We start from the raw sequence: 27751 nt of genomic DNA, 5'->3' as shown, positions 1-27751 counted from the left end.
GGGGTGACCTGACTGCCCAGCGTGGGGGTGTCTGGGCCTTGGTGAGCCTCCCCAGAGCCTCCTGCAGTGCATCTCCTTGGTTAGCGTATGTACTGGGTCACCTTAAACAAATCCAAGCACAAACCCCCTTCCAGGAGTAACAACTTTCTTCATGTCAAATGGTTTTTTTATTGCAGAGCTTAAAAGCCACTTAATTGTCAAGTGCCAGGTTGGGATCCCATACGGAGCCTCTTAGCAGGGGGGATGCAGCATTTGGCTGACAGCAACAAACAGCAGCCGTCACCCGCCGTGCGGGGCTGGACTGGCACAAAGCCAGATGCCTCCTACCCGGGAGCTGCAGGCAGCTGCCAGCCCCCCTCTCCCTGCTCATCAGCGGCCAAATGTGTGGGGTGCAGGTGTCTGCACTTCCCTGCTTCCCTGCCCTCAGCCTGAATTTATTTTGTAAATGGCCAAGAGCAAAGAGAGGGGGTAAAAGTGTCCGGGGCCAGCTGAGAAGGGAGGACGAAGGGCATTGCCCATGGGGAGGTGGTGGTCTGTCACGCTTTCCCCCTCTGCCCTGAGTGATGCCTGCCCCAAAGCCAACGCAGGGGCTGCTGGGCTCCTGCGGTGCCTGCAGGCTCAGTTTGCTGCCGTTCGGTGCCTGTACAGGGTGCCTGCTTCTGCCTCTTTCTCTACAGCTCGACTCCGTTCCCCCGGCTGTGAGAAGCAGGCGCGCTCCTGGCCTGGCTCCCGGCAGCTCCAGGTAAGCTGGTTCCACTGCCGTGCTTTGCGGAGGTGGGGTAAGGTTTACACGTGGCTTCTGGACATTACAGCAAATCTGAGCAGGATTTACCCGGGGAGAGGTAACGCGGCTGCTCGCGGGCTCACGGGACAAAGTGAAGCAGATCAGGGAAGTGTTTCTCCTCGGCAGCCCGTGCTCCCACGGCACGCAGCGTGCGCTGCCCGAACAAAGGCTGACGCGTTCTCGAGACCGGGGCCTGAGAGCGGCGTCAGGCAAAATCGCAACCAAGGGTAAAGCAATCCTTCAGTGCAGGGGTGGGGGGAGGCTCTGCAGCCGTGACGGACAGTGCTGCTGCTCAGCTTGACTTAGGGGTGTTCTTTTTTTGCTTTTCCAAGTCACATGAGTTTGTTTTGTGGCATGAAGTACTTTACTGTAGGGTGCTGGATTGCCTCTGACACCTCTGTAATACTCCATTTTTTTCTTTGAACTTGCAGGTGTATGACTAGAGTGTTCCTGCCCAGAGAGCACCCTGCTCGGTAAGTGTAACGGATGGATTTAATTTCCATCTCCTGCAGTTCTTTGGGGACATGCTGAGATTTTTATTTCTTCTTCTCCTAGTTTTACTGAAGAGGGAAAATTTTGTGCCTCCATGAAGGAGAGTGGGAGTGGGGAGCTAGCGATACAGGACAGGCGCACTGTCAGTCACACAGCCAGGTATAAAACATTGCTCAGGTTTGGTATCTCTGCCTCTCATTGAAAAATAAGACTGTACACATAAAACGCAGCAGCTGTTTGCAGGAGACACCTCCTGCGTGCTGGCACCAGCACTCCTCCAGCTCCCATCTGTGGGGCCGCAAAGCACCGGCACCTGGGAGTCGGTGGGGTGAGGGTGGATCCGCGTGGAAATGGTGGTGCAGAGTAGAAGGGGGTGAGTCAGCCCCGATTTCTGTGCACCACGGATCTGTCCCTGTGCTGGCTCTGTCAGTGCTGAGCAGCCAGCCCTCTGCTCGCCCATGATCTCTTTTACTGTCTAGAAGGAGCTCTGTGGAGACAGAGCTGTCCAGAGCAGCTCGGGCACCACCCAGCAGCGTTCAGGTGAGGGGGAAAGGAGAACTGCTGCAGATGCAGTCAGTGTAAGTCACCCCTCGCATCCTTCGGCGCATCCCTGGTCATCGTTCTCCAGGGATAAAAGCAGTGAACAATTGAGCAGTGGAAGGGACGTGATCAAAACCTCCCAGTTTGCCACAGGGATACGCCGAGCATTGCGCTGACATAGGCTAAGTGATACGAACATGCTCCCTGTGGAGCCCCTGGGGACACAAGGGCATTTTTTGCAAACCACGGCTGAGAACGCTGGGCCAGGGCAGGAAGGTTGTGCTCATGGGGCTGGGCTGGCAGTCTCGCACAGAGCCCTGCTGCATGCTCCCCATCCCTCGCTTCATCCTGCCCGTGTGTCCGTTAATGGCCCCGTCCTGCCTCCATCCTCGGGGACTGATTGCCTCACACTTGAGCAAATGTGCTTGGGGTTTGAAAGGAGTCTATCGATCTGTGCGTATGCCTGAAAGCCTCCCAGGGCCCCGTTTCCTTTGAAGTGTAAAAGCATCTGTCTGTCTCCGCTCCTTTTGCACCTCCCCAGCGTGCAGGGGCAGCCCTGGGGATCCAGCCCTGGCCCCATGCAGTGCACCAGTTTTGGGCTGCTGGGAGGGCTCCCTGCCATGGGAAGGTGGACTTGGAGACAACGGTGCAAAGCTTTGGTCTAGGCGGGGGGTTGAGCTCAGCTTGCAGCTCGGGCCGCTCAGGATGGAGCTGTTTCTGAAGGCCAGTTTCCAGTACTCTAGGCTTTGGGAATGCTGTTGCTGTGCGTTTATCTGTGGTGTGTGCGTTGGTTAGGAAGGAGAGGAAATAGCCCCTGGCTTCTTCCCACCGTGGTCCTTAGCTCCTCATGCTGGAAAGCACCGGTCAGTAAGGTCAGACCGGGGCTGCTTTGGATAATCCACCATCCAGGAGCTGAGATGCACAAGGGTGACCAGAACCTGTGGTGGTTCTCTGACGGGCATCTGAACAAACACTGTTGAAATGCAACCGAGTCCTTGCTCTGTGTGTGGACAATTTGGCCCGTGATTCTCCCCATCGCACCTCCCCTGGGCAGTGGGACTCGCCCTGGACAGGCTGCTTGTCCCCACAGGAGCGTTTTCACGTAGGCACAACATTGCAGGAGTGACTGTACTTTTGGAGCCAGGACTAAGAGCTCTGTCGCTCCTTGGTTATCCCCAGGGCGGTGGGGAGAGGACAGTGCAGATAAATCCAGGCCTGTGTTGCGGGGGCTGCCTGTAGCCGCTGCCGTCCAGGGGGTGCGATGGGTTTCCTATTTCAATGGGGCCTCAGCAGAGCAGCGGTGGCACCTCACTGCTGGAGGCAGTAAATGGGCTCCCATCTGGTTTTAACGATCAGTAGCACTTTGGTGCTTGTTTATTCCCATGTTTTATGCTTCGGCAATAAAATACTGCTTCAGTTTGTTCAGTCCGTCCTGGTGCAGGATGGAGATGAGTCTGCAGCCTCTGACGAAGAGGTCCCAGCGGTACACAGGGTGCTGTTTTTTTAGACAGCTGGGCAGGATCAGATGATGTGGCAATTAGTTTGAAGTACAAACATTAGCGGACAGTATAGAAGGTAGGGAGAGCAGCTCATCGTGTGCCTAGCAAAGAAATCTTGTCCTTGGATTAAAGGAGACTTTTGGTTATGGAGCTGGAGATGCGCTCCCTTCTGTCCCCCCCAGGGCAGCACAGAGCTCTGTTGTGGAGTCTGAAGGAAGTTAGTCCCAACTTTAAAACCAGGAACTCGAGGAAATTTTAGTCCCAAAGCGCTGCCCATGGCGGTCCTCAGCTGCAGTGTTGTGTTGTAACCCTCCCGTCCTGTTACGAGGATGAGATGGTGGTGGAGGTGGCAGAAGTGCTGGCGGTGCCACGTCTTGCCGTGGGCATAGACCAGCTCTGCTGCAGGTTACCAGCGCTGCAGTGCTTGGGGCAGCTACGGCGAGACTGCCGGTTGCTTTACAAAGTTCTCTGGAGTGAATACATCTAATATTAAATTAATCTGAGGAAGAAACTGTTTGTAATGGGCTGCGGGGATTTCTCATGTTGATCCCTCTGCCTAGCACACACGTGTTACCTGCCTGGCACGTTGGGGAGCAGAGGGCCTGTCTGCTGGCAGCTCTGGTGCTGAGGAGATTGTCCTCCGAAGGGACGGGCAGTAACGCTTTGCATGTCCCTGGCAGTTGGTATCTGGGGATCTTGAATCACTTCTGCAAATGCTAGTTAAGCTTTTCAGCACGTCCAAACGCGACTCTGTCCCGCGGGGTAGGTGGGGACACTCAGGCAAAGAGAGATGAAAGACAGTAAACCACAGGGCGGAGAAATGGGCTCTTTGTCTCCCTTCTGACTTCTATGGAGACCTGGAAACCTTTTGCTTTCCCATCTTCCATTTGTCTTCTACCCTAATGGCAGAGGAACAGTCTCCTCCCCTTTATGTCCCAACAGTGTACTCCATGGAGGATCTTTAGCTCTCACCTCTGAAGAGCACTGATTTTCAGCAAAGAGATCCTTTTTCCCAACTGTTTGTCAGGGCTTGGAGCTATAGGTGGCAACTAAAGGGAGAAGGATTTCAACAAACTAATTAACCCCCTTCCGAGTCGTTCAGGGTCCATTCCCTCAGTACCACGGATGTTGCATTTGTGCTAATTTTCCCTGGAAGGTCTAGTGTAAGGGAAGTGATTAAAGGAAACTTTTCTCAGGCTGCTGTTATGCATCAGGAAGAAGGGAGGTGGGCAGCTGCTGCTCTGGTTGTCGCTTCCCCCAGGGCCATACACTCAGCCGCTGCTGGAGCCAGGGCAGGTTTCAGGCTGAGGACGTTTGGAGCGCGCCACTGAGATCTGCCGGGTCCCAGCAACGTGCGAAGCAAAACCAATCCCTCAAACCCTGCCTGGTACCCTCCGAAATGGGGCTCCAGGTCACACCAAACGTGTCACCTCCAGCTTCCCAAACACACATGGGGCCATCAGTGTGGAGCACGGGGCCGTCAGTGTGGAGGGACGGGACTTTTGCAGAGCTGAGCAGGTTTTGCCATCCTCATGCCAAGAAGGGCTGACCGCTGCTCACCCACGAGCCTGGCCTCTGCCTTTCAGTTGCAAATGAAGCAAACGGCAAAGTGTTGACAAAGAAACCCTGGTGGCCTCTGCCCTGGCCCCACAGCTGGGTCCAGCGTCTTGGCCCTTGACTCACCCTGATGGTGTAAAAGCTCCTGGACTCAGGGCAGAGCTGCGTCACAGTGCCCTGGAAAGGGGCAACCCTGATCCCTACGGATGCTCCTGGCAGCCTCGTGCAGCTGGAGCCGAGTGGGCTCTGGGTGGTGGGAGACAAGCCCGAGCGAAGGCGGGCAGGTGGCGGGGCACCGTGCTCATGCCTGTGCTGCTCCCAGCCCCAAAGGGGGACGGCGGGGAGAAATAACGCTGCGGTCCCTGGAGTTGGGACAGCCTGGAAGCTGCGGCACTGACTCCTGAGTCCAGACTATAAAGTACTTCGCAGGGCCCTCCCAATTGCCTGGCCTATTAGTTTTATGGAGGGGGATATTGTGAAGGTGCAGTTGATCTCCTTTTACCATGGTAATGAAAATGTGACCGTAGTGGGGAAGGCAGCCTGGCAGGGAGGCAGCGGGGGCCAGTGTTTGGGCACCGGGGGCCACCTCCCCACGGGCTCCCGGAGTATCTGCTTCCAGCGGGGCTGGCGGCTGTGCGTGGGTGCGCTTTGGTGAGGAGAGCCTTGGCCCCTTGCCCCAGCTGGGGGTTCCCCCGGGCACCCCGAGCGAGGAGGAGGATGGGGCTGGGCGGCTGCACGGGCAGGGGCACAGTGCCACCCAGTGACTGCGGGTGACCTGCCAGGGACGGCTGGGGAGGGCTGGGGCAGCCCACAGCGGGTTTGCTGTGAAGGTTTTGGGGGCTGGAAGCCGCAGCGAGGGCGTCCCAAGGCGATGGAGAATATGGGGAAACCCAAGAAACCGGCTGTGCAGCTGCTTCGTGATTGAAGTGCGCAAGGGGCAAAGCTCCCGGGCTGTCGCGGCGTGTCTGGAGCGAGGGTTTCGCGTGACGGGTCTTGTGCAGGTGCTGACGGGGACTGAGTCGAGGGCACGTTGGGGCTGAGGCAGCTCATGTTTCGGGAGGGACCCTGGCAGCAGGACAAGCGGAGGAGGAGGTGGTTACCCAGGACGAGCTGCTCTCCGTGGGAAGAACGTGTCTGTGCACTGGGAAGTGCAGGAGGGCTCTGGGGCAGCGTGGCCCGTCCCAGAGAGACGAGGCTGCTGCAGCCTTTGCCTGGCCGGGGCTGGACTGGAAGGGACCCCTTGTGTCAAGGTGTCTTGGGCATTAGATGACAACCGTGTGTGGTCTGACTTGCACCCCAGGTTAATGCAGGGCTGTCCTGGTTTTGCAGGGATAAAATTTATAGAATCCCTTTTCTGTTCCATGTTGTTTTGGTCTGTGGCCAGCTGTGGTGATCAAGGCCATGAGCAGGTAAACCCAGGGCAGCTGCCCCAGGCTGGCCCACAGGTGTATTCTATAGCATTAACATCAGGTTCACTATAAATGGGAAAGCTGCTGGGGATGGGGGGGCTCTTTGCTCTGCTCTCTTCTCTCTCCTCTCTTCTCAATGGTTACTGTCTCTGGAAGGACTTGCCACCACTCTGAGCTAAGTATAATTTTGTGTCTTTTGTATTAGTATTTATATTGGTTTTCTTATTTTATTAAATCTGTTTAAATTTCAACCCAGGAGTCTCCCTCCTTTTCCCAATTCCCTTTCTCAGCTGGGGAGGGGTCTCGGGTGATAGAACAACTGGTTATTGCTTAGCCCTGGGTGCGGGCTAAATGGAGACAAGGACCTTTACCCTTTACTCCTTTCTGCCCAAACCCTGCCTACATTCCTCGCTGGGTCGAGCCCTGTGTCAGGTTCCCAGGCTATAGCAAGCATCAACAGGCAGCTTGAATGGTGGGGGAAAGGGAAAGGAGCCAGGTACCGTGGGGTGCAGTGTCAGCAGCTCCTGAGGTGGCTTCCTGCGCTGGAAATCGCTGCCCCAGCAATGCCCTGACATGTTTCCAGCAGGGACTGTCTCTTGGAGGAGGCACAGACTATGGCTCTATTTTGGGTGATGACTACAGAGCCCACGGAGCATTTGACAGGAGGGAGGGGTGTTAAATCAGCCTGTCCTTCTGCAGGTACATCGTCTCCTCCCTCCACACCCCCTCCATCTTCTGTAGCTGTTTCAATGCCACGCTGCCACTGGCTTGCGGGACTGCAAGGTGCAGCTGAAATCAGGGCACTGCAGCGAGGGAGGCATGAGCCCTGCATGCTTGATGGATGAAAGTCCTACATCTTTACTGTCCTGTCAAGGACTGTGCATGCTTTCTGTTCCTTAGCTGCTCTCCAACACGTCTTTATTTTTGTCTATTTAGATTTAGGCCAGCGTTGATACCACAAACACCGCTGCGGAGGTCTGTGGGCTGCCATTGCTATACAGCACAAACCCTGGCTAGAAGCCCAGCACCTTGCCCTGCTGGCTGGAGAGCTGTTTCCATCCCATCACCTACCTCTGCCTCGATCAGATGGTTACTAGTGACAGTGGGTTACTCAGCCTCATACAGGCAGGAGCTGCTCCTGAGTGCTGGAAGTAACCTTTATGTTGCTACTGGGATACATCCTGCAGTGTGGGATGATTTTGGCAGGAGGTTTCCAACAGTGCTGATATCCTGCATGTGTTGGTCAGACCTGTGCGAGCCCATTCAGCACAATCCCAGACCAGAGCCTTTCCATTTCAGACTCCCCCGATGTGTCCCATGTCCAGGCCAAGGTGCTATTTCTTGCAGGGAAATCACCTTTGTTGATTTTCGATCTAGTTCTCGGAAGTGCTGAGTAGCCACAGCTCTTCCAGGTAGTTGGGGGCAGCGGGAGGTGTTTGATCTTTGAGGGACGTGGCTCTTTCTTACATAAAGAAGACAAAGTCGGATGAATTACTTTTCCTTTGTGCCATGGAGTGTGTAGGCTGGATGCTCAGCAGGAAGCCAGCCCAGTGCTGTGTGTGTTACCGGTCCTCGCTGCAGACTTGGAGCCAGATCACCAGCTGTGACACCTGGAAAGAGAAAAGCTGTTTCTCTTCAAGGTCAGTGGATTAATGATATCACTGGCCACAAGATGAGGCAAAAAAGAGACAGTCCAAGATTACAGAAATGGATGCAGCATGTAGAAGTCGCAGTGAGAGTCCCCTGAACTACCTCATAGTCCAGACCAAATTAGTAAAGTAACATAAAATACATTAAAAAAACATGGGATTAGAGTCTAGAAATACACAGGGCCGTTACTTCACAGAAATGAAAAATGCGCAACTTTGATTTTTATGTTTTTAATGACAAGTTAAGGATTGTGACAGTGCGGTCTAAGACCTGGCTGGGTTTGTCATTTCTGTCAGGAGCATCCCTGGGGGTCTCGTTGCCCGGCTTGGCTGCCGAGCGGTGGTGGGCTGAGCAGGAGTCGAGTGCCAAGAGCTTCAAACCAGCTCCTGTTGTTCACTTATGTCAGTCCCTTCTGTCTTTTCAGAACAGCATCCTCACCTCTGACTCGCTGCTCCCCCCGAGTCAGCTGAATCTCGGGTGTAGGGCAGCCAGGGGAAGGCAGAGCAGCACGTCCAGCGCTGCCTTTCTGCCCCCGCTGCCCTCTGACACACCAGCGAGAGCTCTTCGTGCCCCAGGGTCTGGAGAGGATTCATTAGATAGCGCAGACTGGGAAACACAGTACAGCGGAGGGGTGTTGACAGTCCCTGGGACCCACGCGTTCTCCTGCGCTTTAGTGCTTAATTTCTAGACCAAATGCAAGATTGCACGTGAAGGATTTTTCAGCGCTGACTTTCAGCTGCCCTTGTTGGACCAGCCAGGACGTACAAAGCAGGAGCTGGTTCCCTGTGGATACCCCAGATTTAGCTCTGATCCCGATTGTCTGGTGCGCCAGCGGCGGGTTAGACTAATAACTCGTGCGGGGAGGGTTCTGGTTACAAAATGCCTGGAATGAAGCAAGCAGGTGCTGGGAAGGTTATCTGAGGAGAGCGCTGCGGTAATGCCCTGTCGTCCCTCGCTCCTCCTGCCTGCCTCAGCAGCGTGGGTGGCATCTTCCGCAGGTGAGGCTGTGTGTACCACACAAGGGGCTGCTGGGTGCCCCGATGAGCAGCCATCGCCGTGCTGAGCAGGGGCAGGAGCTCAGCTTTGAGCTTCCGAGGGTTGTGCCAGCCTGGAGCAGGAGACCCTGCGAAGCGGAGATGGGTCCGAGTCACGGGGGTGGGTGCTGGGTTCCCAGGCTGCCCCTGCAGAGGGTGTCCAGCTGGAGCAGTGCACTGATAAGCTGGCTCAGGGTGCGCACACGACGGTCTGTGTTAACGAGTTACAGTAATTGGTGCAACTTTGGCTGTAGGCAAGCTCCCAGGGCTCAAGTTTCAGAGCAGGAGGCTCACTTTGGGACAGCTGTGATGGTTTCTTTCCCTGCTGCTTGCCTGTCCCTCTTGGACTCGCAGTCTGGCTGCAGGAGGGCTCAGCTGTTTGCACAGTGACTGCCACAGTTTGCAGCTCGGGGTATTAAGGTAACCTGAAATTGGAACTGCTTTACCTTACCATGCTGAGCTGACTTGTGGTCCAACAGCTGCTACAAGAGCAGCTGATCTGCCCTCTAAAAAAAGGCAGAGGACACAGTAAGGGATAGAAACCGCTACAGCTGCTCCAAGGTGAGCCATCCCTGCTGCTGAATACAAACCTGAAGAGCTTTCCTACATGCACAATGCACACTATTGTAAATCACGTAAAAAAACTACAAGGAAACATGTTCTTTTGCTGTGGCAGCTTTTTATTTGAGTGTATTTAGGCCTATTTCCTACTGGTGTAAGCTCCAACAGGCATACCTCGGGTTGAATCTAAAGGGGTGTTTGTTAGTGCACTGGTTTAGAAATAAAACCTTTTAATTAAATGAGGGTGACAAACTGGTAAACCCAGCTCATCCCAGCTAGCTTGCACCTAAAAATTAAGGCTCACGCTGCTTGTTGTTAGACTGACCTAAGTAAACTGTTCAAATTTAAATTAGTGAAAGCCTGTATGCAGATAAGCCAGAACTAAACCCAGCTTGAGTTACTCTTTGCTTTGACTTTTTGCTGAGTAAACTTTGCTGTTGCTGGAGCTTTAGGTGGCTTTAGGTAGCTGCTGTGCTGGGCACTCCTGGTACAAAACCCGAGTCCTGACTGCAGCAAAGGGAGAGCCGCCAGCCTGTGGAGAAGCTGAGTGCTATGAAAGCACTTTGTCTCCCACTGCCTAATACACGTGTGTAGCTGCCGCAGTTCAGTGTCAGAGAAGCCCAGATGTTATCAGAACAAAGCCAAGCTCAGGCCCCCGTCTCATGCAGTCGCTGTTCATGGCCTGCCCTTGCATTACAACAGCTGTGCAGCACCTACGTTCAGTTGCATTGTACATGTCTCACCGCAGGCAGGAATTGTGCTGCTGCTGGAGCGCCCACAGCTGTAATGTAGTTTGTAGGAAGCAGACGGCTGGCAGAGCAGGGGGTGCTTGGTTTTGCTACATAAACAGTAAAGCAAAAGCTACTGAAGCTGTGAGAAGCAGCTGCACTAACCGGCCAGCGCTTCCAGCTTGTGCTTGAAAGCTGAAGGTGTACAAAGTAGTTTGAAACAGGGTTATCAGGCCTAGCGCATCCACCTTACCTGTTCGTGCCTGAGTATTTGAAATATTAATGGTTTTCTCTGAAATGTAACTCGCCAAGCGTGGATATTTGATAAGACACTACGCAGAGTTGGCTACGCCTGTTTATTAACATTGCATGGAAATCTGTACTCCAGAGAAGACAAACACTAGACTGTGAACATACCTATGGAGAGTCCAGGGAAACAACGCGAGATTTTATTCGTCTCCTTTGCAGCAGCTGAGTGTCTGACGTTCCTCTTTTTTTCTCCTACAAAAGATCATCTCAAGTTTCAACACATTGTTAATGATTTAACTGAATGATCCCAAATTTTAAAAAAAACTTAAGTTATGCTTAGTGCTATTCTTCATCTGGATTGACTGCAGAAGGCAAAAGACGACCTCCTGGTTTTGACTTGCCAAAGCAGGGATTACAAACGCATTACACTGACACCTTTCCACAGTGGCTGGAATGCCAGCCATTCCCCTCCAGAACCTGCAAAGGTTACGCTTTATTTACTCAAAACCAAGCTGAATTCAAACCATATGCACAAACCAGTCATTCTTACAAGCACAGTCAAGGCTATCACAGTAAAAGGTGGTCATGTTTCTACAGAGACCTTTAGAAGCCTTGGCAAAAGAGCAGCATTAAATACAGTGACAGGCAGAGCACTGAGGTGGCGGGTGTGAGGGTGGAGACAGCCAGCATCTGTATAACCAGAGATGCATCTTTTTCAGGTGAACCTCCAGACCACAGCAGTATCGTCTGAGAAGAGGCACGAAGATGGAATAGGAGAGGATCATTCAGGCTGGCAACAGCATTTGCTCCTGCTTAATTCTTCCCTTGATCCTGGAAAACTTGGGTTGGCACTTGCATTCACCCCCAAAACAGGGCATCATGATGACAGAGTAAGGACTTAAATGCTCTGCTAATACTGTCAAGGTTTTAAGACTAAAGACAACAAATAATACTGTAAGTTGAGGCAAGTTTTATTTAGACTGTACAAACAGGGCACTGGGAAAAAAAAAACAGTGGCTTGATGTTGGGGACCAGTTCTATGAAATAAGTGGAGTAAGAAATTAAAAAGGCACTAATCTTAAGAAAAGACACTCCATATATTCTAAGAATATAATTCATTTAATACTGTTAATCTTATAGCACAAAAAATAAAACAAGCTATAATCCCCAAAATAAACTTTAAAAGCTTACACTTTAATATTATTGCCTGAAGATCATGGTCTTTAAATTACATATTGTGTTTTAAAGTTTACACAGTGAAGACTGTCTCAAATACAAGGCCACCTTTCCTACTGCAATAATTGTATCCTTGTCTCAAAACACACTTTCATTTAACACAAAATTTCATTAAATGGAAAATGACAACTCTAGAGGAACACTCTCACTGGTCCCTAAAGGCAGTCTTTTAGGCAGGTGTCACTTTCAAATGCAGCTATTGAGGAAAATGCTTGGAAACTTGACTAGAAAACAAAGGCAGCCCACTCATTCCCAGGATGTTAATACAATATAAAAAAATTACTTTACAGGCACATGAAATGGCACAAAGAATGCTGTTTTTCCCTTTACAAAAATAATGCTCAGGCTCTTCAGAGCCCCAACCCAAACAGGATATTCCCTTTTGTTTATTCTTTCCCAATTTGTAAACAATCATGAATTAAATTAGCGCTTATCCAGTGATGGACACTGATTCAAACAGTTTTCATTTAAACTTTCAGACTGGTCAGAAGCTTCAATGTCTATATACACATGTACACAACAGGAGGAAGTCAAACACTAAAGCCTTTCAGGATCGTGAACTATTGTGGCACCAGGTAATTAAACGAGCTCCTAGTTCAAAAGCAAGAACAACTTTAATGGTGCATAGATTGAAGCTGTCACTTGTAAGCTCTCATGCTTCACACGCAGTATACCTTACCCGCCCGAGGAACATTGACACCAAGAGGTTATCACTCAAATTTAAGAGGCTTCATAAAGCAACAGACAGCACACATGTAAGCAAGCAACAAGTGATTGAGAATCCAGAGTCCTTCAAAGAGAAACACAAACTGATCAAATGCAGCCTTTATATGAAAATACTTGTCTCATAGTCAAATAGCAAAGACACGTTTTGAAGCAAGGTTACAATCAGCTTAGGCTGGTCAGTATGCTACATTTAAACCACATTTAACATACCCGAACCACACCACTGCTACTCAGAGAAAATACTCTTCATCCGTGGCCCAAAACCAGGTTCACAGAAATTTAGGAATTCTTGTCTTTGCATCAAATGCCACTACACACGAATTTTGCATAGTTTTGAAGGTAAAATATTTTGCTTTTCTGCAGTATCAGAACATAATTAAACCTAAAACAATGCTTGTGTTCAAAGTGTATACCTTATTCAATGAGGGGATGAGTCAAGACATTTCAGTGAAAAAAATCCAGGTTAAAAGCTGTGTTGAAGATCTCAAGTCTCACAGTATTTATTTACCATGCAAAGGAAGAATTCTACAATCAGTCTTCTGAAGAGCTACCTGTAACTAGGTCAGGGCTGAAATAAGATTTCTCTGCAGCAGACTGAGTTTAGTGCAGTTTCTGTATTCAAAAGATGACTTTCAGTAGTACAATCTATGTAGTAAACTTAGGGGTATAGTTGGGGCACAGGAAAAGCATGATCTTCTTGAGTTAAGAGAGCTGCATAGCTTTTCTTTGCAAGACAAAATGTCAATGCCTATTGTCAAGAATTACTCTTACAGCACCAAACACTTCAGTCAATGCTACTCTACTTCACAGTTAATTTGGTAGTAAAATGCTCTACAAGAACTTCTAGACCGTCAGCCACTTGATCAATACTACAGAAAATAAATAGCTAACAGATGAACGGAGAGACTTCTTTAACAACCCCGGTGTTCTGAAGGTCACATTGCAAATGCCATTTCTGCATTTCTTCAGTGCCTTCCAATTAAGGATCTCGTGGCACTTTCACATGAACGTGCTTTTATTAGGATTAAGCGACACAAATAAACAAGGAAACGTGCTGGAACTTAAGACAACAACTTTTTATATAATTTGACATTTATAAGAACTGGTGAGATTCTGCAGGTGTCTGACGTTTCTCATTTTGCTACAATTGACAGCCTTCAAAAGTTGACAAAGGGGCCTCCTGTTTTCCTGTCAGCTTCTGCAACAGGCATTTTTCATTACCCAGGCTTCGGACAAGGGAGGTTGTGTAGCTGTAGTCTTTGCAGATGTGTATTCTGTTAATTCAGTGTTCCATTATTTTTAAAAGAGCATTCTAGTTCACCTAGAAAACACGTGTAAAGGCAGTGGCACAGGATACCACTGTACCTAAGCTTTCCTATCTTGTACACAGGCCAAGGACTTGACTTAACCTGCAGGGCATGAATTGTACTTATCTAGCTGCAGCCATATAGTTCCCTACTGTAAGTACAACTACAGCAGTATAGCTTATGTAGAGAAAAAGGGAAAGAAGCTATACTGCTAATAGACACCTCTGTGGCCTCCTCCAGCCTGAACGTTAATTTATCACATGGGGGAACCCAGGCAGCTGACTCCAATTAACCATTTTCTAGAGGATGCTGGGAGAGGGAGGGATCTGGGGCATATATAAACCAGAGCAAACGCATGTGGAAGGGTAAAAAAAGATGGCAGCATGCAGAGGACTTAGGATGCAAGCAAGGAAAAAGAGGGAGGAAAAAAAGAAGATGAAAGCAGCTCTGGAAAAGCAGCACAGCAACATGGAGACACCCTAGAAAAAAGGTACTGTGTTTGAAAAGGAGCTTTCAACAAGCTGGGGCTGGTATAGCTAGGAAACTTTGGAGAGAGAGGGGAGACTGCAGAGAAATGGGTATAAAAGGTGTATGTTTAAATAAGAGGATTTTATCAGTATTTACTGAGTTCTTCTATCCCACTCCTCTCCTACCTCTCCACAACATGGCAGTCTGATCAGTCTGTCTACCAACAGCTTGGTGACAAGCACTTCTATACTAGTAAAACTACACTTTCAACACTGCAGAAGAGCTGTATGTAGACCAGGCCAAAGTGTTTCCCTTTAACGCTCACTTTCTACAGTTAGTGCTTGCAAAAAATCAACAGAAATACGTTAAGTATGTCAAAAACAGGTTACAAGTATCAACCCCTCCTAAGTTTCCTTATAAATAAATGCCTCAGCTTCAATGCAGCTCAATCCATGGTTATTTGCATTTAACACACACTGTTTCAGGAAGGTCAACAACAAGCTTAAGAGTTAACAGAAAAGAGCAGCTTCTAATACAACTGCTTAGAATACATAAGCTTCAATTATTGTCCTTTAAAGAGACCATCATTTTAAATGTACTACCTTAGGACAGGTTCTCTTAAAACTAAGTCGTCTTCAGTCCTAAAATTGCATTTTTGTTGTTGCTTTTTGTTGGACAGTAATGCACAAGTTGCATGTATGATCTAAGATTAGGGCTCTTCCTACTGAGCAAGCCAGAAAAAGTCCACGGAAGTCCCAACAGGACAGGTTTTCTTCCCATACTTCTCTGCTATATACTAGTTCAGTCTTCTCCAGCTTAAGGCCCAATAGAGTTTTAAAAGTGAAACTAAATTCTGGATGATGCAACTATGGTATGAAGGTCAGGCAGTGACTTCAGTTGTATGTATTCCAAATGTATATTAAAAGAACCGTCAAACTGCAGCAAGCTGGAAAATGGGCAATGCTAGCAATGTGCCATTAAGTCACCATCCCACCTCAAACAATGCTAATGATAGCCAGGAAAATGAAGCAGCAGTGTAAATTGGGCAGAGGGCATCATTCATTCTCATCTGGGTTTTGAGGGTCAAATATTTTGACATGCGTGAATGGGAAGAGCCCTTTTCGACCGTTGACTTCTCCTTCCCACTGACCGTTTATATTCATCCTTGTAACCTTCACAATATCTCCAACCTGCATAATTTAAAAAAGAAAAGTTACCACACAGGGGAATCTCACCTCTGATACAAATACAAATCAAATGAAGAGGAACAACAAATACAAGCCCATCACAGGGGAGAAAAAAACCCACCTTCTTCTTGGCATAAGGTTCAATTGAAAAGAAAAGTTACTTTTACTTAACTAGAACACCAACATTTTGCTGCTAAACATGATAATGTTGTCTGCACTCTTTGCAGGCTCCTCACTAAATGTATGTTTACGTATTCAAATTGCTGAACTACACCTTTTCCTATAGGAAAGCTTACAACTTCATGCAGCAATATATTTAGCTTAGATATAAATTAACATCACTAAAGCTACCATCAGTAATGAGATGCAACATCCATTTAAAAGAGCACAGTACTCGTACTGGTTCAAGCATCAGCTGGCTTATGTCAAAGGAAATTTAGTTTTTCAAGGAGAGATTCCTATGGCAAAGAAACAATTACTTGAAGTTCTAGTTCTGATTATCACAATGTAAGAAGCTTCTGTAGTTTCTAAAATAATGGTACGCTCTGAAGCAGGCAAAAGCAATTCAAACTTTTTTTTACAAGTATTAGATGTACACATTCTAGCTTTATTTGTTGTTTTCACCTCTACTTCCTGCCAAAGAATTTGAAACAGGAACAATGACATGTCAGGCCCTTCCTACCATAACTGTGTCTCTTCCTATTTGGTGCTGAAAGATGAGAAAAGCTAAACTATGATCAAGCAAGAAACATCAGCCCAAATGGTGATTAAGTTATACTCTATCATTGTTCGACGCCTGTATTTAATTTGGATTAGGATAATTTACAAAGCAAAATATCCAGTGTGACAAGTAGTGTTTAAGACTAGCTGGTCATTGCTCCCTTAAGTGCTTCAGAATAGCTGAACGTGTGGTCTGTTGCAGCAGCTCTCTAACTTTACACCTCCCTTCCTGTTTGTTTAATTTAGTCTTTGTGGTAACTATAGTAAATATTATGAAAGTGACATTAGCAGCTAATAACTAATCTCACAAAAAGTAGAACCAGCCTATGACCAACAGCAAACAGTTCATAAGTTTCTCCCCCAAGGCAGGTCCAAGCTCTGTGTAGTTGAGTCTCAGCTTACTAAGTTACTTCTGTGAAATCCAACGGTAACTAGCTTTGATCTTCCTATTTAAGAAAAAACTAGATTTTAGTGCTGATACAGTATGTGTAACAGTTTGTCTACATTATATAAATAGTATTAAAATTCAGAACCGCTGCAGATAGTTTAAGGACCTTGGCCAAAGGCCATAGATTAAACCTTACCAGGTAAGACCTGTATATTTTCTGTTAAAGAAAGAAGCCCTGAGTTTACAAAATAGTGTGCATGTCACTAGATGATCTGAAGCCTGTTTAAACCAGTTACCATTACTCCAATAGATATTTTTTGAAGATCACTCAGAAGCAAGAACCCTTAAGTGAAGTTTAAGATACTATAATAACACGCAGTGTTACATCTCTTAAAATTTCTCAAACTTTGAAACTCTTTTTAGAGATTTAAGCTTTATGTTGCATATTAGAATGAAATTAGACATTTAAGCAAAATGTGTTGCTCTCCCCTCTACTTTTTCTCCACTACTTGTAGGGTTGTCCATGTCCCATCTGCCCCCTCTCCAAAATTCAAGACTGTCACACTTGCAACAATTGCAGTCTTGTGCTTTTAAGAGAGAGGAGAAAACCCTCTGAAATCCCGTAAGTTCCTGGAATATAACTGAGACCATATTACTTTTTTAAATGGACATCTTTACTTATGCTGTTCCTGAATTCAAACATGAAGCCAGCGTATACTATTAAGTAGTTATACACTGCCCGTGATAGTTAGCACACATACATAGCATTAATTTGACTGGTTTTCATCTCTTCGTGGACTATTGCAGCGTGCTTTAATTGTGTATTTGCTAAAAAGCACAATTTGTCAGACTTTTCACTGAACAGAAAGGCTAGAGAAAGCTTTAAATAGTAACAAGATGACCTAAACAGGAACCTAACAAATGTCTCTTTAGGAAAAGGCTGATAACATCTATAAATACTCAGTGTTACATTGCTAGATTTAAATAACCCTTGAAGACAGATCCAAGTTTTAGACCCAAATTCAAGAAGACACAGCCAACATTGCAACAGTTGAAACCTAGTAAGAAACTGCATTTGCACCACACCATAAAACCAATCCACTCTCAAACACTTTTAATCTTTTTTACAGAAGAAAAAAAAAATCTGTAGTACACAGCACCAAAAACATGGACTTGCATTTTCTGAGAGTCTGACGATTTAATTTTGCTCATGTGTGGCAGAAATCCATTATTCATTTTGAACCTCTAGAAAAAGATGTCCTTCAATTTGACTCTGAATGATTTCTACAACATGAATAGGTCTGGAAGTCCTGCTTCAGCTGAGTGAAAAAAAAATATTTACAATAGATGTCTATTGCATTGCAACACACTGCCATGTAGAATAACAATGTAAAATGTTCTTTAAACTGCTGGGTGGGCAAAGTCGCTATGCAGCAGTATCTGCCATTAAAGAGTGCTACCTGGCAAAAGGTACTCAAAAAATACTCCCGTATGCCAAGAACCACTGGAATAGTAAATTGACTTGCAATAACTTTATATTATTTTTTGAGTGTGTGTTTTTTTTTTTTTTTTAAATGAAAGCTTCTGAATATCCTCTTGTGCTATATTATTAAAAAAAGTGCAGTTCCCCTGAGAAGACTAAATGAAACAGCATGTTGAAACAAGATTTTTGGAGAGGGAACCTTGATGTCATGATAGAATAATTCACGGATCTCATGTTAAAGACCTCCATTTTGACAATGTCTAGAAGAATCTGGTCAAGTAGTCCCTCTATGTCTTTTTTCCCAAAGTACTAACTAAAAGCAATATTTGGTAAATGCTTTTTAAAGCATCTATAATATGGTCAGCTGAGGTGTGATCTCCCACTAAAATTATTTAACACACAATTTTTGTCAGAGAACGTTTTAAGGCAGGCAGAAGGACTGTCTTATGATTAGGCACAGGACAGAGTCAGGAGACCTGGTTCTATTCTCATCTCTGCCACAGACTTCCTGTATGACTCGGGACAGCTCATGGCCCTTATCTATAAATTAGGATAAAGCTTCCTTAGTCTCAGCATCTCTCGGATAAGTTAGTTCACTTGTAAAGCATGCCAGCATCACTGGATGGAAGTATCAACTGCTGAAATGAGTAATACTTCTGAAATGCAGCCATTTGGTTCCACCCAAATGATAAAAATCAAAATGTATCTTAGATTGCATCCTTTCATTATTTCCCTGTTACAGCATGAATTCAAAGCCCTGGGGAAACACAAGCTGTGGAACGTGCCAGTCATAAAGGGTACTTCATTCACTCTAGATTCTTCCATACCTGTCTTCCATTTGAAGCTGATTCATACACTGCAAAGTTTCCTGCATGCCATTTTAGTCACACAGTCAACCAGTTCAATGTGTTTTAGAGATATTCCAACAATCCTTGAGCCACACTGAATCTCAGCATAGCACAAGATCTTGTCTAGGTTACCATGTCGCTTTCAGTTTCACCTGAAAACAAACTCTGCAAACAGTTCTGAGAGTGAATGTATATTAAATTGTGAGGCACTGAGCACTATCATGATGGCAACCATAAATAACTTTGGAAAAGGAAGTTACAAACATTAAGATTGCACACAAAATCTCCAAAGTAATTGTCAGTTGTATTTTCAAAGGTAGCGTACTGAAAAGTTGGTGCATGTCAGCACAGACACAGGAATCCTGCTGCCAATGTCACTTTCAATTCAATAGTTATCAGAACAAAAGCTCCCCAGTCAACATTTCACTACACAACTACAGGCTCAATATTTTGCTTAAAATCTAGATCTTGTGGGTTAGATGCATTTTAATGTTTAACACAGGAATACTAAGTTTCCCTGGGTTAAGAAAAGCATAATGCTTGCTGTCTAGTGAAAAGAAGTAGCCTAATTTCCTAATTAAGAAAGTTCTACTACTAGCACATTTTGGCCTACTTGTCTCAACTTTCCTTTGAAGAGGAAAAAAGTTAACTGTAACCTAATTGTAACAAGCTCAAGAGAAATACTGTAAGTCGGTTATATAATTATGGTGAAGGGATATTTATTTCACCAAAACATTTCAGTGATGGGTTAACTCCGTACTAGCAAACATACACGTATATGTTAGTTTATCCGTTCATGATATATCAACTTGATACTATAATGCTGCCACAGGTCTAGAAAATGCTGGTTAGAGCATGCCAGTTTCAAACAAGGCTTGACTGGCATATTATTGTTAACAGGCTGGCTATAGAACTACAGGTTATTAAATGATGAGAAACTTTGAGGTAGGCTTTGCTGCTCTGTATCATATTAACAGTGCCAAAGAATCTCTGCTCTTACAAAATTCATCACCTTCTTAAAAGTGCTATCCTGTATAACCTTTGAACACAGGATTGCCCTCCTAGTTTTCCCAAAGAAAAGCAGGATTGAGGAACAGCAGTACATAACCCTGTAATGCAGAGTTCTAGTCCCAATAAATACAGGACACTATATCCCCGTCCTTCATACTCCTTCCTCCAGAGCACCAGAAAGGAAGGAAATTGCTTCTTGGCTAGAAGCACACAAGTAAAGAAACAGATCTGGGTGGCTGGGTTTTGGGTTGGTTTGTTTGTTTGGTTTTTTTTTTTGTGGTTTGGGTTTGTCTGTTTTTTGTTTTGTTTCTTTGTTTTCATGCAGTATCTGTGACAATACTACACACATCAGTAGTAAAGTTAGTTGCAGTGAGAAACTGCAGACTTCAATCATTTCATTAAAAACATTAAATCTGAACTGCCAAGGTAACTAACTCAACTGACAACAGTATATGTAAATCTTAGAAGTACATTTAATTCATCATAGGCTTTACTGATTGTTCACTGGTGCAGGGAGATGGCCAAAGTTATATGTATACCAACTGTATGCTTTGAGAGAGTAGCTATATTTAAAACTTTTATTTTAGCCTATAAACAGACTACTAATTAATTTTTTAGAGAATAAAAGTAGAGCATAAAATGCAGTAGGACCAAGTGAACATTTAGATGTTAGTCACTTCAGTAATACCAATATGAATGCTAAATAATTTTAGCCCAGCAAGGTCCAAATTGTAATAAATGCCATATTAACTAGTATCCTTACAGGAACAACGTTATAGTTGCCCTTAACCTGTCACACTTTAAATACTATTTAAAAGTTAAATGCTCCATCACTATCCAACCAAACAGATCTTGTTTCAGATTTTCAACAGAATACTCACTTGTTTTACAAGTTACATCTTTCATTTGAGAAATTTTTAAAAAAATAATTATACCTTCCTTACAAAACAAACTTCTCTGTAACAGGCCATGAATCTTTATCTTTTCTTAAACAAAACTTCTGACAGCTTACGTAAACAATAGCGTGCAATAGAAAGACTGGATTTACAAGCAGAGAGCTTGTCCCCTTTTCAAGCTGAACTCAGGAGAATGACATCCCTCCACTTAAAAGGAAGTCGAGCAGATTACTACGCAATAGCTTTATTTACTCCAGATGGTATTCTCTTCCTTTTAAGTACTGTCTGTGTGCTGATCACACAAAGCTAGAGCCAGCAAACAGGTATTTTGCTCTCATATTGTTTTATCCGTTTAAAAGAGGTTACACAATCAGGCACTGTATAATTATACTAACAAGGTGTTCTACCTGTACAAGCTGAACTGTGATTTAGAGTACACCTATACTAAGGTGGAGTACTGTCAAATACTATTATTCTGAAAGAACACCATTAAATTTCTTCCCCAAAACATTCCCATAACCTGTTCTTTCTCTACCACTAGCTACTTCCAGTGCTCTTAAAAACCAGAAGTTTCAAATAGTCCAGATTATTTAGCGACGCGTAAAGCCCTGACAAGGCTGTGATTAAATATATCATCAGGGCCCTGCAGGTGTTAGGCAATCTGAAGGAATATCATGAAAAGAAGGTGGATTGTTTCCTTTAAAAGTAGTACATTTGACAAAAAAATACTGCTATGAGGTTGCTGAAGTTCCCTATGCATGGATAGATATGGAGAAACTGTAATCACTGATTTAAATGAAAATGTAGATCAGTTCCCAGAATTCTGCTTCTGAAGCCTCTTGAGAAGCCACAGTGTGGCTCGGGTGCACTTGCAAAGAAAACAGACTACATAGGAAGACAAAATATGCCAGTGGTGGAACACACAAAGACATGACACAGTAAGTGATTAGAATTCAGTGGAGGAGAAGATTGTCTCAAACAAAACTTCAACAATTTGAAGGTTCAGAACAATTCAAACCTACATGTTGGTCAGAGAATTAACCCTACTGGTATACTAAAGTAGCTAAAATGACAAGATTAACTAGGTCACTAAAGAGCAAGTCAGAAAAATCTATTTGTGAGGGCCATCCTTCCAAGTGGTTCTGCTACCCTGCAGCAAAGCAAGTTCCCTGAAGTAATTCCATGACACACTGATAACATAACAAAATCAATCGCTTGCCTTGCTTTGTTTTCAGAAGCATGAGTAGTTTGGGCAGGAATCTTCTGTACAGTGCAGCTGGCAGAGAATTTCCACTTTGCTCTATGATAATATTCACACACTGTTCACAAACAAGCTGCTAGCTTTCATTAGACTCAAGGAAAATCCACTAATACATATTTAACTTTTAACGCTGTCAGAGTAATCACCTGTAAAGGTTTTACGAACACAGGAGGAAAAACACTTAGGGCAACTATTATGAATAACTGGAAGTCCCAAATATAACCTTTCAAATTTCAATCCAAAGTATCAACTATAGGTAACAGCTTTCACTTGCAAAGTAATTGAGCAAAAGCAACAGGAAAAGTTCAAACGTATTTTTAAAACCACTGTTATTTTATTTGCTAAGACTGCTGTTGCTTCCTTTGCTTGTTTCCTTGCTTTTGCTCCTTGAAGTATTGTAGCACGCTCAAATTTCAGCTTTGAGACTAGCACTTTTTCCAGGTGAGACATTTTTGAACTACAGGTTAACTAGCCTTGAGTATAATCTAAGTGTAGAAGTAACAGTCTCACTGTTCTGGATATAGATTGGAAAAAGATTTTAAAGCTATCACTTATGCCAGTTAAGCTAGAATTGTAACATGAATTCTTTACCATTTAAAGAATAAAGCTCTAAGGTCTTAAAGACTTCCCTAATAAAAAGAAAATAAAAAATGCTTTGGTGAGCACAGGAACTTATTAAAGGTTCAACACAAGTTTAGAAGCTACACTACAGTCTTTCATCTAACCTCCTCCCCCCCAATTTAGGTCTTAAGATTTCTCAATTCCACTTTGGTTTTCAAAAGTAAAAGGGACTGGAGTACTTCTGCACGAGCTACTCAAGTGCATCGCGACTGCAGATGAGGATCAGAAAGACCATGTTTTATCAGCAATCCTTACCTTTCTCTAAAGGATGCTACTGCCAGTTCTCAACCTGGAATACTGCAATGATTAATGAAACATCTCTTTCCTTCCCCAAGATTAGGTGGAGGAGCAGTCATCCTCTCACTAGCACTTACTTCCACAGCAGGATGTATACACTCCACCACCCTTGTAATGTATTTGCACTGTTGAACACGCAAGAAGAGAGGGTAAATACAGGTCCTGAAGTAACGTGGTCACTCTTCTCAAAGGAAGTGGTATAGATGAAGCAATTTCTGTAGATCTTTCTTCAGAATGTAACCTAACTACTTCTCAGTCCCTGACATAGATAAGCAGACTCCATATGAAGTCATCCACACCAACTTTGCCACTAACAACTTTTTAGTTTCTTATTTTACAAAACAACTGAAAATTGTAAGACTTGACAGGAAAAACTTACCTCTAATGCCAGCGCAGTCTTGTCATAAGCACAGGGTACTCTCTTCTGGATAGCTTTGGCATAGACTGGTCCATTCTGTGTTGATGGCAGAGGATTGATCACTGCTCCAGGTGTACTGGATACTGAGGGAAGGGGACTTGCGGTTTGAGGCTGAGCATAAGCATGGGCAGGTTCTGGAATACCGTAACTGTTGGAATTCCTGTTTCCATGCTTCCCAAGAGCAGATCTCACTAGCTTTTCTACATAAGGAACAGGAATCATCCCAATCCGACCATCCTTGTTTCTGGCGCTCCACCACTGTTCTTCTGGCTTCTCTACAATTACCAGTATCTCGCCCTTTTTAAATGGAAGATCCTCAGCATCATTGCCAGGAAAGTCATAGAGAGTCCGAACATACTCCACATTTTCTTCTGCAGCAGACATAGCGGGGGCAGATCCAGATCCCATTGGTGGACTTGGATACCTAAGTTTAAAAAAGATTTGGTATAATCAACAGCTATTGTTTTGTACTTCCAGTAACAAAGCTAAGTACCAGTTTTAGAGTAGGAACACCAATCAGAGGTGAATTACTTATTCAGCTTTGTAACAGAAGTATTAGCTTGGTAGCACTGTGAGGCATTTCATGAGAAACTCATGCTTTCAAGCAATTACTCAAACACCCATATTAGCTTCCCCAGAAACACAAAAAAAAAATCTATCACAGATGCAGAAAATTGGGAGAAATAATGCAAAATCTTCATCTACCTGTTTTGTATTGTCATGAGGATCTTAGGGAGAATAAAATTAATCCCCTCATTTCTGGAAAGTAATATGGAATTGAGCTCCCTAATCTTATTTTAACAACTTCAACTTTCAAAGGGTTGTTATAATATAACAGAAAAATTGTTAGTTTCAAAGTACTTATCTTTACTGCATATTTAAATACCTAATAACCTAAAAGTGACATCTTCATAAAAGACAATATGAAATACATCCACTGGTAAGAATGGAGTAAGAAATGAAAAAGCTGGCCATCTAGAAATATTCCTTTGCCTTATCAAGCATATTACCTTTAATTTATTCACATCATTGTTTATTACTCTGCTCATCATCTGTCCAATAGTCACTTCATTGTCTGTGATAGTCTCATTTGATGAACAATCATATATTATTTTCACTGCAATCTATTTTTACCATAAACTTTATACATTTTATTCAAAGCAGCTGTCAGAAATCTTAACATATATAGGCCACAGCAGATACTTATTATCTAAGCTATGATAGCAAGAATGCATGTCATTAGCCTACTTCAGTTCTCTTTTGCTACTTGCAAAATAAGATGGAAGTCAAACCTCTACGATTTTTGCAAGATATGCCAAAAGCCCTGAACAGAAAGATATATGCTGCTTTAAGACACCCTACTGCAGCCAAAGCTGGGGGAGAGGGGAAATCCTTTAGAGAGCAGTCACTCTGCATAAGCAAGTGCTCAGGAACATCTGCAATGGTAGTCAGAGCTCACTATTGACACAAAACAAATAGAAAGCTTGAAACAGTCAGTTTTCAACTGTTTTAGGAGTTTAAAATGTCATCTCCAGGACCTAAAGGTGTTGTATGGCTATAGACAACAAACTACTTAATCCTACCATGAAAACCACCTCTTCATAAAATTAAAAGAAACAACAGCCTTCAAAAGCTCAAGCACCTGTGTGCAACGTTCCCCTGAAAATGCCATAGAAATAAGAATTAGCAATAACAGTTCTGAAGCACATACCTGTCCACCCTATTCTAAATCTAGTCCATTAACTAAAAATAAATTAAAAAAAATCCGGAAATGCTACCTCTCGTCCTCCCTCTTGCAGCAGGAAGTCTCCTTCAAATAGAATTTCAAACCATTTTTTAAAGAGTTCAGAATGAAAATCATGCCAAGGAAAACCACCTAGTTGATCCCATTTGCTTTATAAAAAAGCTTATCAGTTCACGGTAGGCTAGGTCCCATCCATCTCTGTATGCTGAGAGAACAATATGCCATTAAAACCTTGAAAATAAAGTGGTACTGTAAAATGTTCATAAAATGCTTCACACAAAATTCCTAACAAATATCAAGTGAGCACATGGAGTCAGCTAAGTTTTCAAGTGTTTTGAGAAAGCCAAGCCAGTCATTGCCATAAATGATTAAGAACAAGTTTTTACTTCCAGAAAGGCACAACAGTATCCAGGTTCAGGAGAAAGGAGATAAGCATAAAGTTGCTTCAGTGTAGATTTTTTTCCCTCCCAACTGTCCACAAGCATGCACATAACACTGGGCAGTTCCATTTAAGCATCCCTGCAACGGTGAAAGCAACCTTTTTTTTATTATTATTTTTTTTTCACCTACCCATCTCTCTAGCCACAGCACACTCACAACCCAGCAGACTTCTCAGCAACTTTAAGACTTCTTGAAGCTAGTGCTTTCTGTCACATCCCTCCCATCACCTGACAGCTTCACAGAAAAACTTTTTTTGACCACTTGAGTTTTTCAACTTGACAAGCTATTGTCAACCTTTGCCAAGTCATGATTGTCATTAAGAACTGGCCCATGCTGAGGTTAAATTGTCACTATAAACATCAATACCCTCTAAGAACTTGCTAATCTGCAAAACACAGTAAGATTTTAAACTGCAGAATTTAGGAGCAAACAAATCTGAATTTCTTTTTTTAATGGGTCACTACTTTTCTAGCTTTTATTTAACTTCATTCTATCCAGGAAGCCCAAAAGTTTTGAAATAATATGCTGGGAAAGTCTTTATTAATTAAAAATAAAGAATCCTTTCTAGAGTTCTTGGTGAGCAGTTTACTGATGCAAGTGGCAGGTATGTCCCATGCTGGGAAGAAGACAAAGAATGAGCTCATAGCCAAGTCACATTTTCCCATCCTCCTAGAACAGCATTTCTCAGTGTAGTGCATGCAGATATAGATGAACAGTGTCATAACTGAACTGTGAGGAATAAATGTTTTACATTTTTGTGGGGCTGGAAATGTCACTCTGAAGTTTGGGAAATGCTGTCCTAGAATGTATTAAAGCTGACTTAACAGGGTGAAGCAGTCTAATCACATAAAGGCCTGTTCTATTGTAGTAAGTGTGGATGCAGGGGCAGACAGCAATTTAAGCTCAGAGGCTGTACTTCAATCACTGAGGCTAAGACTTGTGAACCAGCTTCTCAGCTATCCTAGGAACAGAAGGACAATACCAGAAGAAAAGGATGACACAAAGCAAGACCACACCCTCTTGCAAGGCAATTATAGTCGGTGGTAGAGATATACAGGGTACCTTTACATACGCCTGCACGCACTGTAAGGACAGGCCACATGCATTATATAGATGATTTGACTGAAAGAGCAACCCATAATAGTTATTGAGATCCAGAGTGCTAAGAAGCACCACTGTTAGAAACAGCTTCAACCGAGCGCCATAAACAAATGTTTCCTTAGTATACACAGCATGGCCCTACATCCGATGTTAAGATCGTGGTGCTACTGGGGTGGACCAGGACACCCCCCTCCCGGCGCCACCTCGAGCAAAGATGGCAGGGGGTGGGGCGAAGGGGGGGTGGCACTCACCTGGGCGCAGGCTCGATGAGGGTGGTGGTGTCCAGGTAGTGGATCTTGTAGAACTCCAGCAGGGCGGGCAGGTGCTCAAACTCCTGGTCGCCGATCTTAAAGCGGCGGTTGGGCAAGGAGTTAATGATGTAGTGGGAAACCCGGGAGTTCTCGGACACCGAGAGCACGTAGTCCCCCGGGCAGGTGGACGAGTCCCGCACCAGGAACATGCCATGCCGCTGCCCTTGCAACCGCGTCTGCGCCTCCGCCCGAGACACCGGGCCCACGTACCAGCTGGAGCGGTCCGACGAATCGAAACGAGCGGCGGAGGACATGGCTCCGGGCGGGGAAGGGGAAGGTGGGGGGGGAAGGAAGGTGAAGAGCCCGAAGGCCCAGGCGGAGGAAGAGACCCGGAGAAGGCAAGGCCTGGGCAAGGAGGCCTGGGAGGCGGAGCGGGCTTGGGGCTAGGAGGAAGCGGCTAGCGCTCAGCCCAGCAGATAGGAAGCCCAGGGAAAGGGGGATAAGGGAGAAGGAAGCTCCGTGCCTCTGGAGGCGGAGGACCGAGGAGCGGCTGGGGTGGGGCTGGCCAGACGCGGCGGTCAGGGCCCCCGAGTCTCCCTCAGCGGCGGGGTGTGCAGGGCATCCTTCCCGCCTCTCTCACAGGCCTGCGGCGGGCCCGGCTGGGCGGGTGGCGAAGAGCGGCGGCGTCTGACAAGGACAAGCGGCCCGGGAAGGCGGCGAGGGTAGCCTGCTACGGTGCCTCAGCGCCGGAGCCAGCCGGGTGGGGGGGCGGGGGAGGCAGAGGCGCCGGGCTCCCGCTTTCTCCTACGGGTTCCCTCCCCTCTCAGAGCCGAGCTCCAAAATG

General features: G+C 45.3%; 1 protein-coding gene and 1 long non-coding RNA gene across 2 annotated transcripts; one reads left to right on the top strand and one right to left on the bottom strand.

Moving 5' to 3' along the window:
- The first annotated feature begins 392 nt into the window (after window positions 1-392).
- On the top strand, window positions 393-11724 carry LOC137670006 (uncharacterized). Its single transcript, XR_011049204.1, has 3 exons — window positions 393-742; window positions 1216-1257; window positions 11223-11724. It is a non-coding gene; the product is annotated as an uncharacterized lncRNA (long non-coding RNA).
- On the bottom strand, window positions 11457-27751 carry CRKL (CRK like proto-oncogene, adaptor protein). The gene is made up of 3 exons (XM_068412550.1): window positions 26908-27751; window positions 23332-23794; window positions 11457-15430 (listed from the first exon to the last, which is right to left on the bottom strand). Exons 1-3 carry the CDS (start codon window positions 27219-27221, stop codon window positions 15296-15298), a joined length of 912 nt encoding a protein of 303 aa, XP_068268651.1. The 5' UTR covers window positions 27222-27751; the 3' UTR covers window positions 11457-15295.

The sequence above is a fragment of the Nyctibius grandis genome, chromosome 14 (assembly GCF_013368605.1).
Source record: "Nyctibius grandis isolate bNycGra1 chromosome 14, bNycGra1.pri, whole genome shotgun sequence".
In the NCBI taxonomy this organism is placed as follows: domain Eukaryota; kingdom Metazoa; phylum Chordata; class Aves; order Nyctibiiformes; family Nyctibiidae; genus Nyctibius; species Nyctibius grandis.
This window is presented reverse-complemented; position numbering and strand designations above follow the sequence as displayed.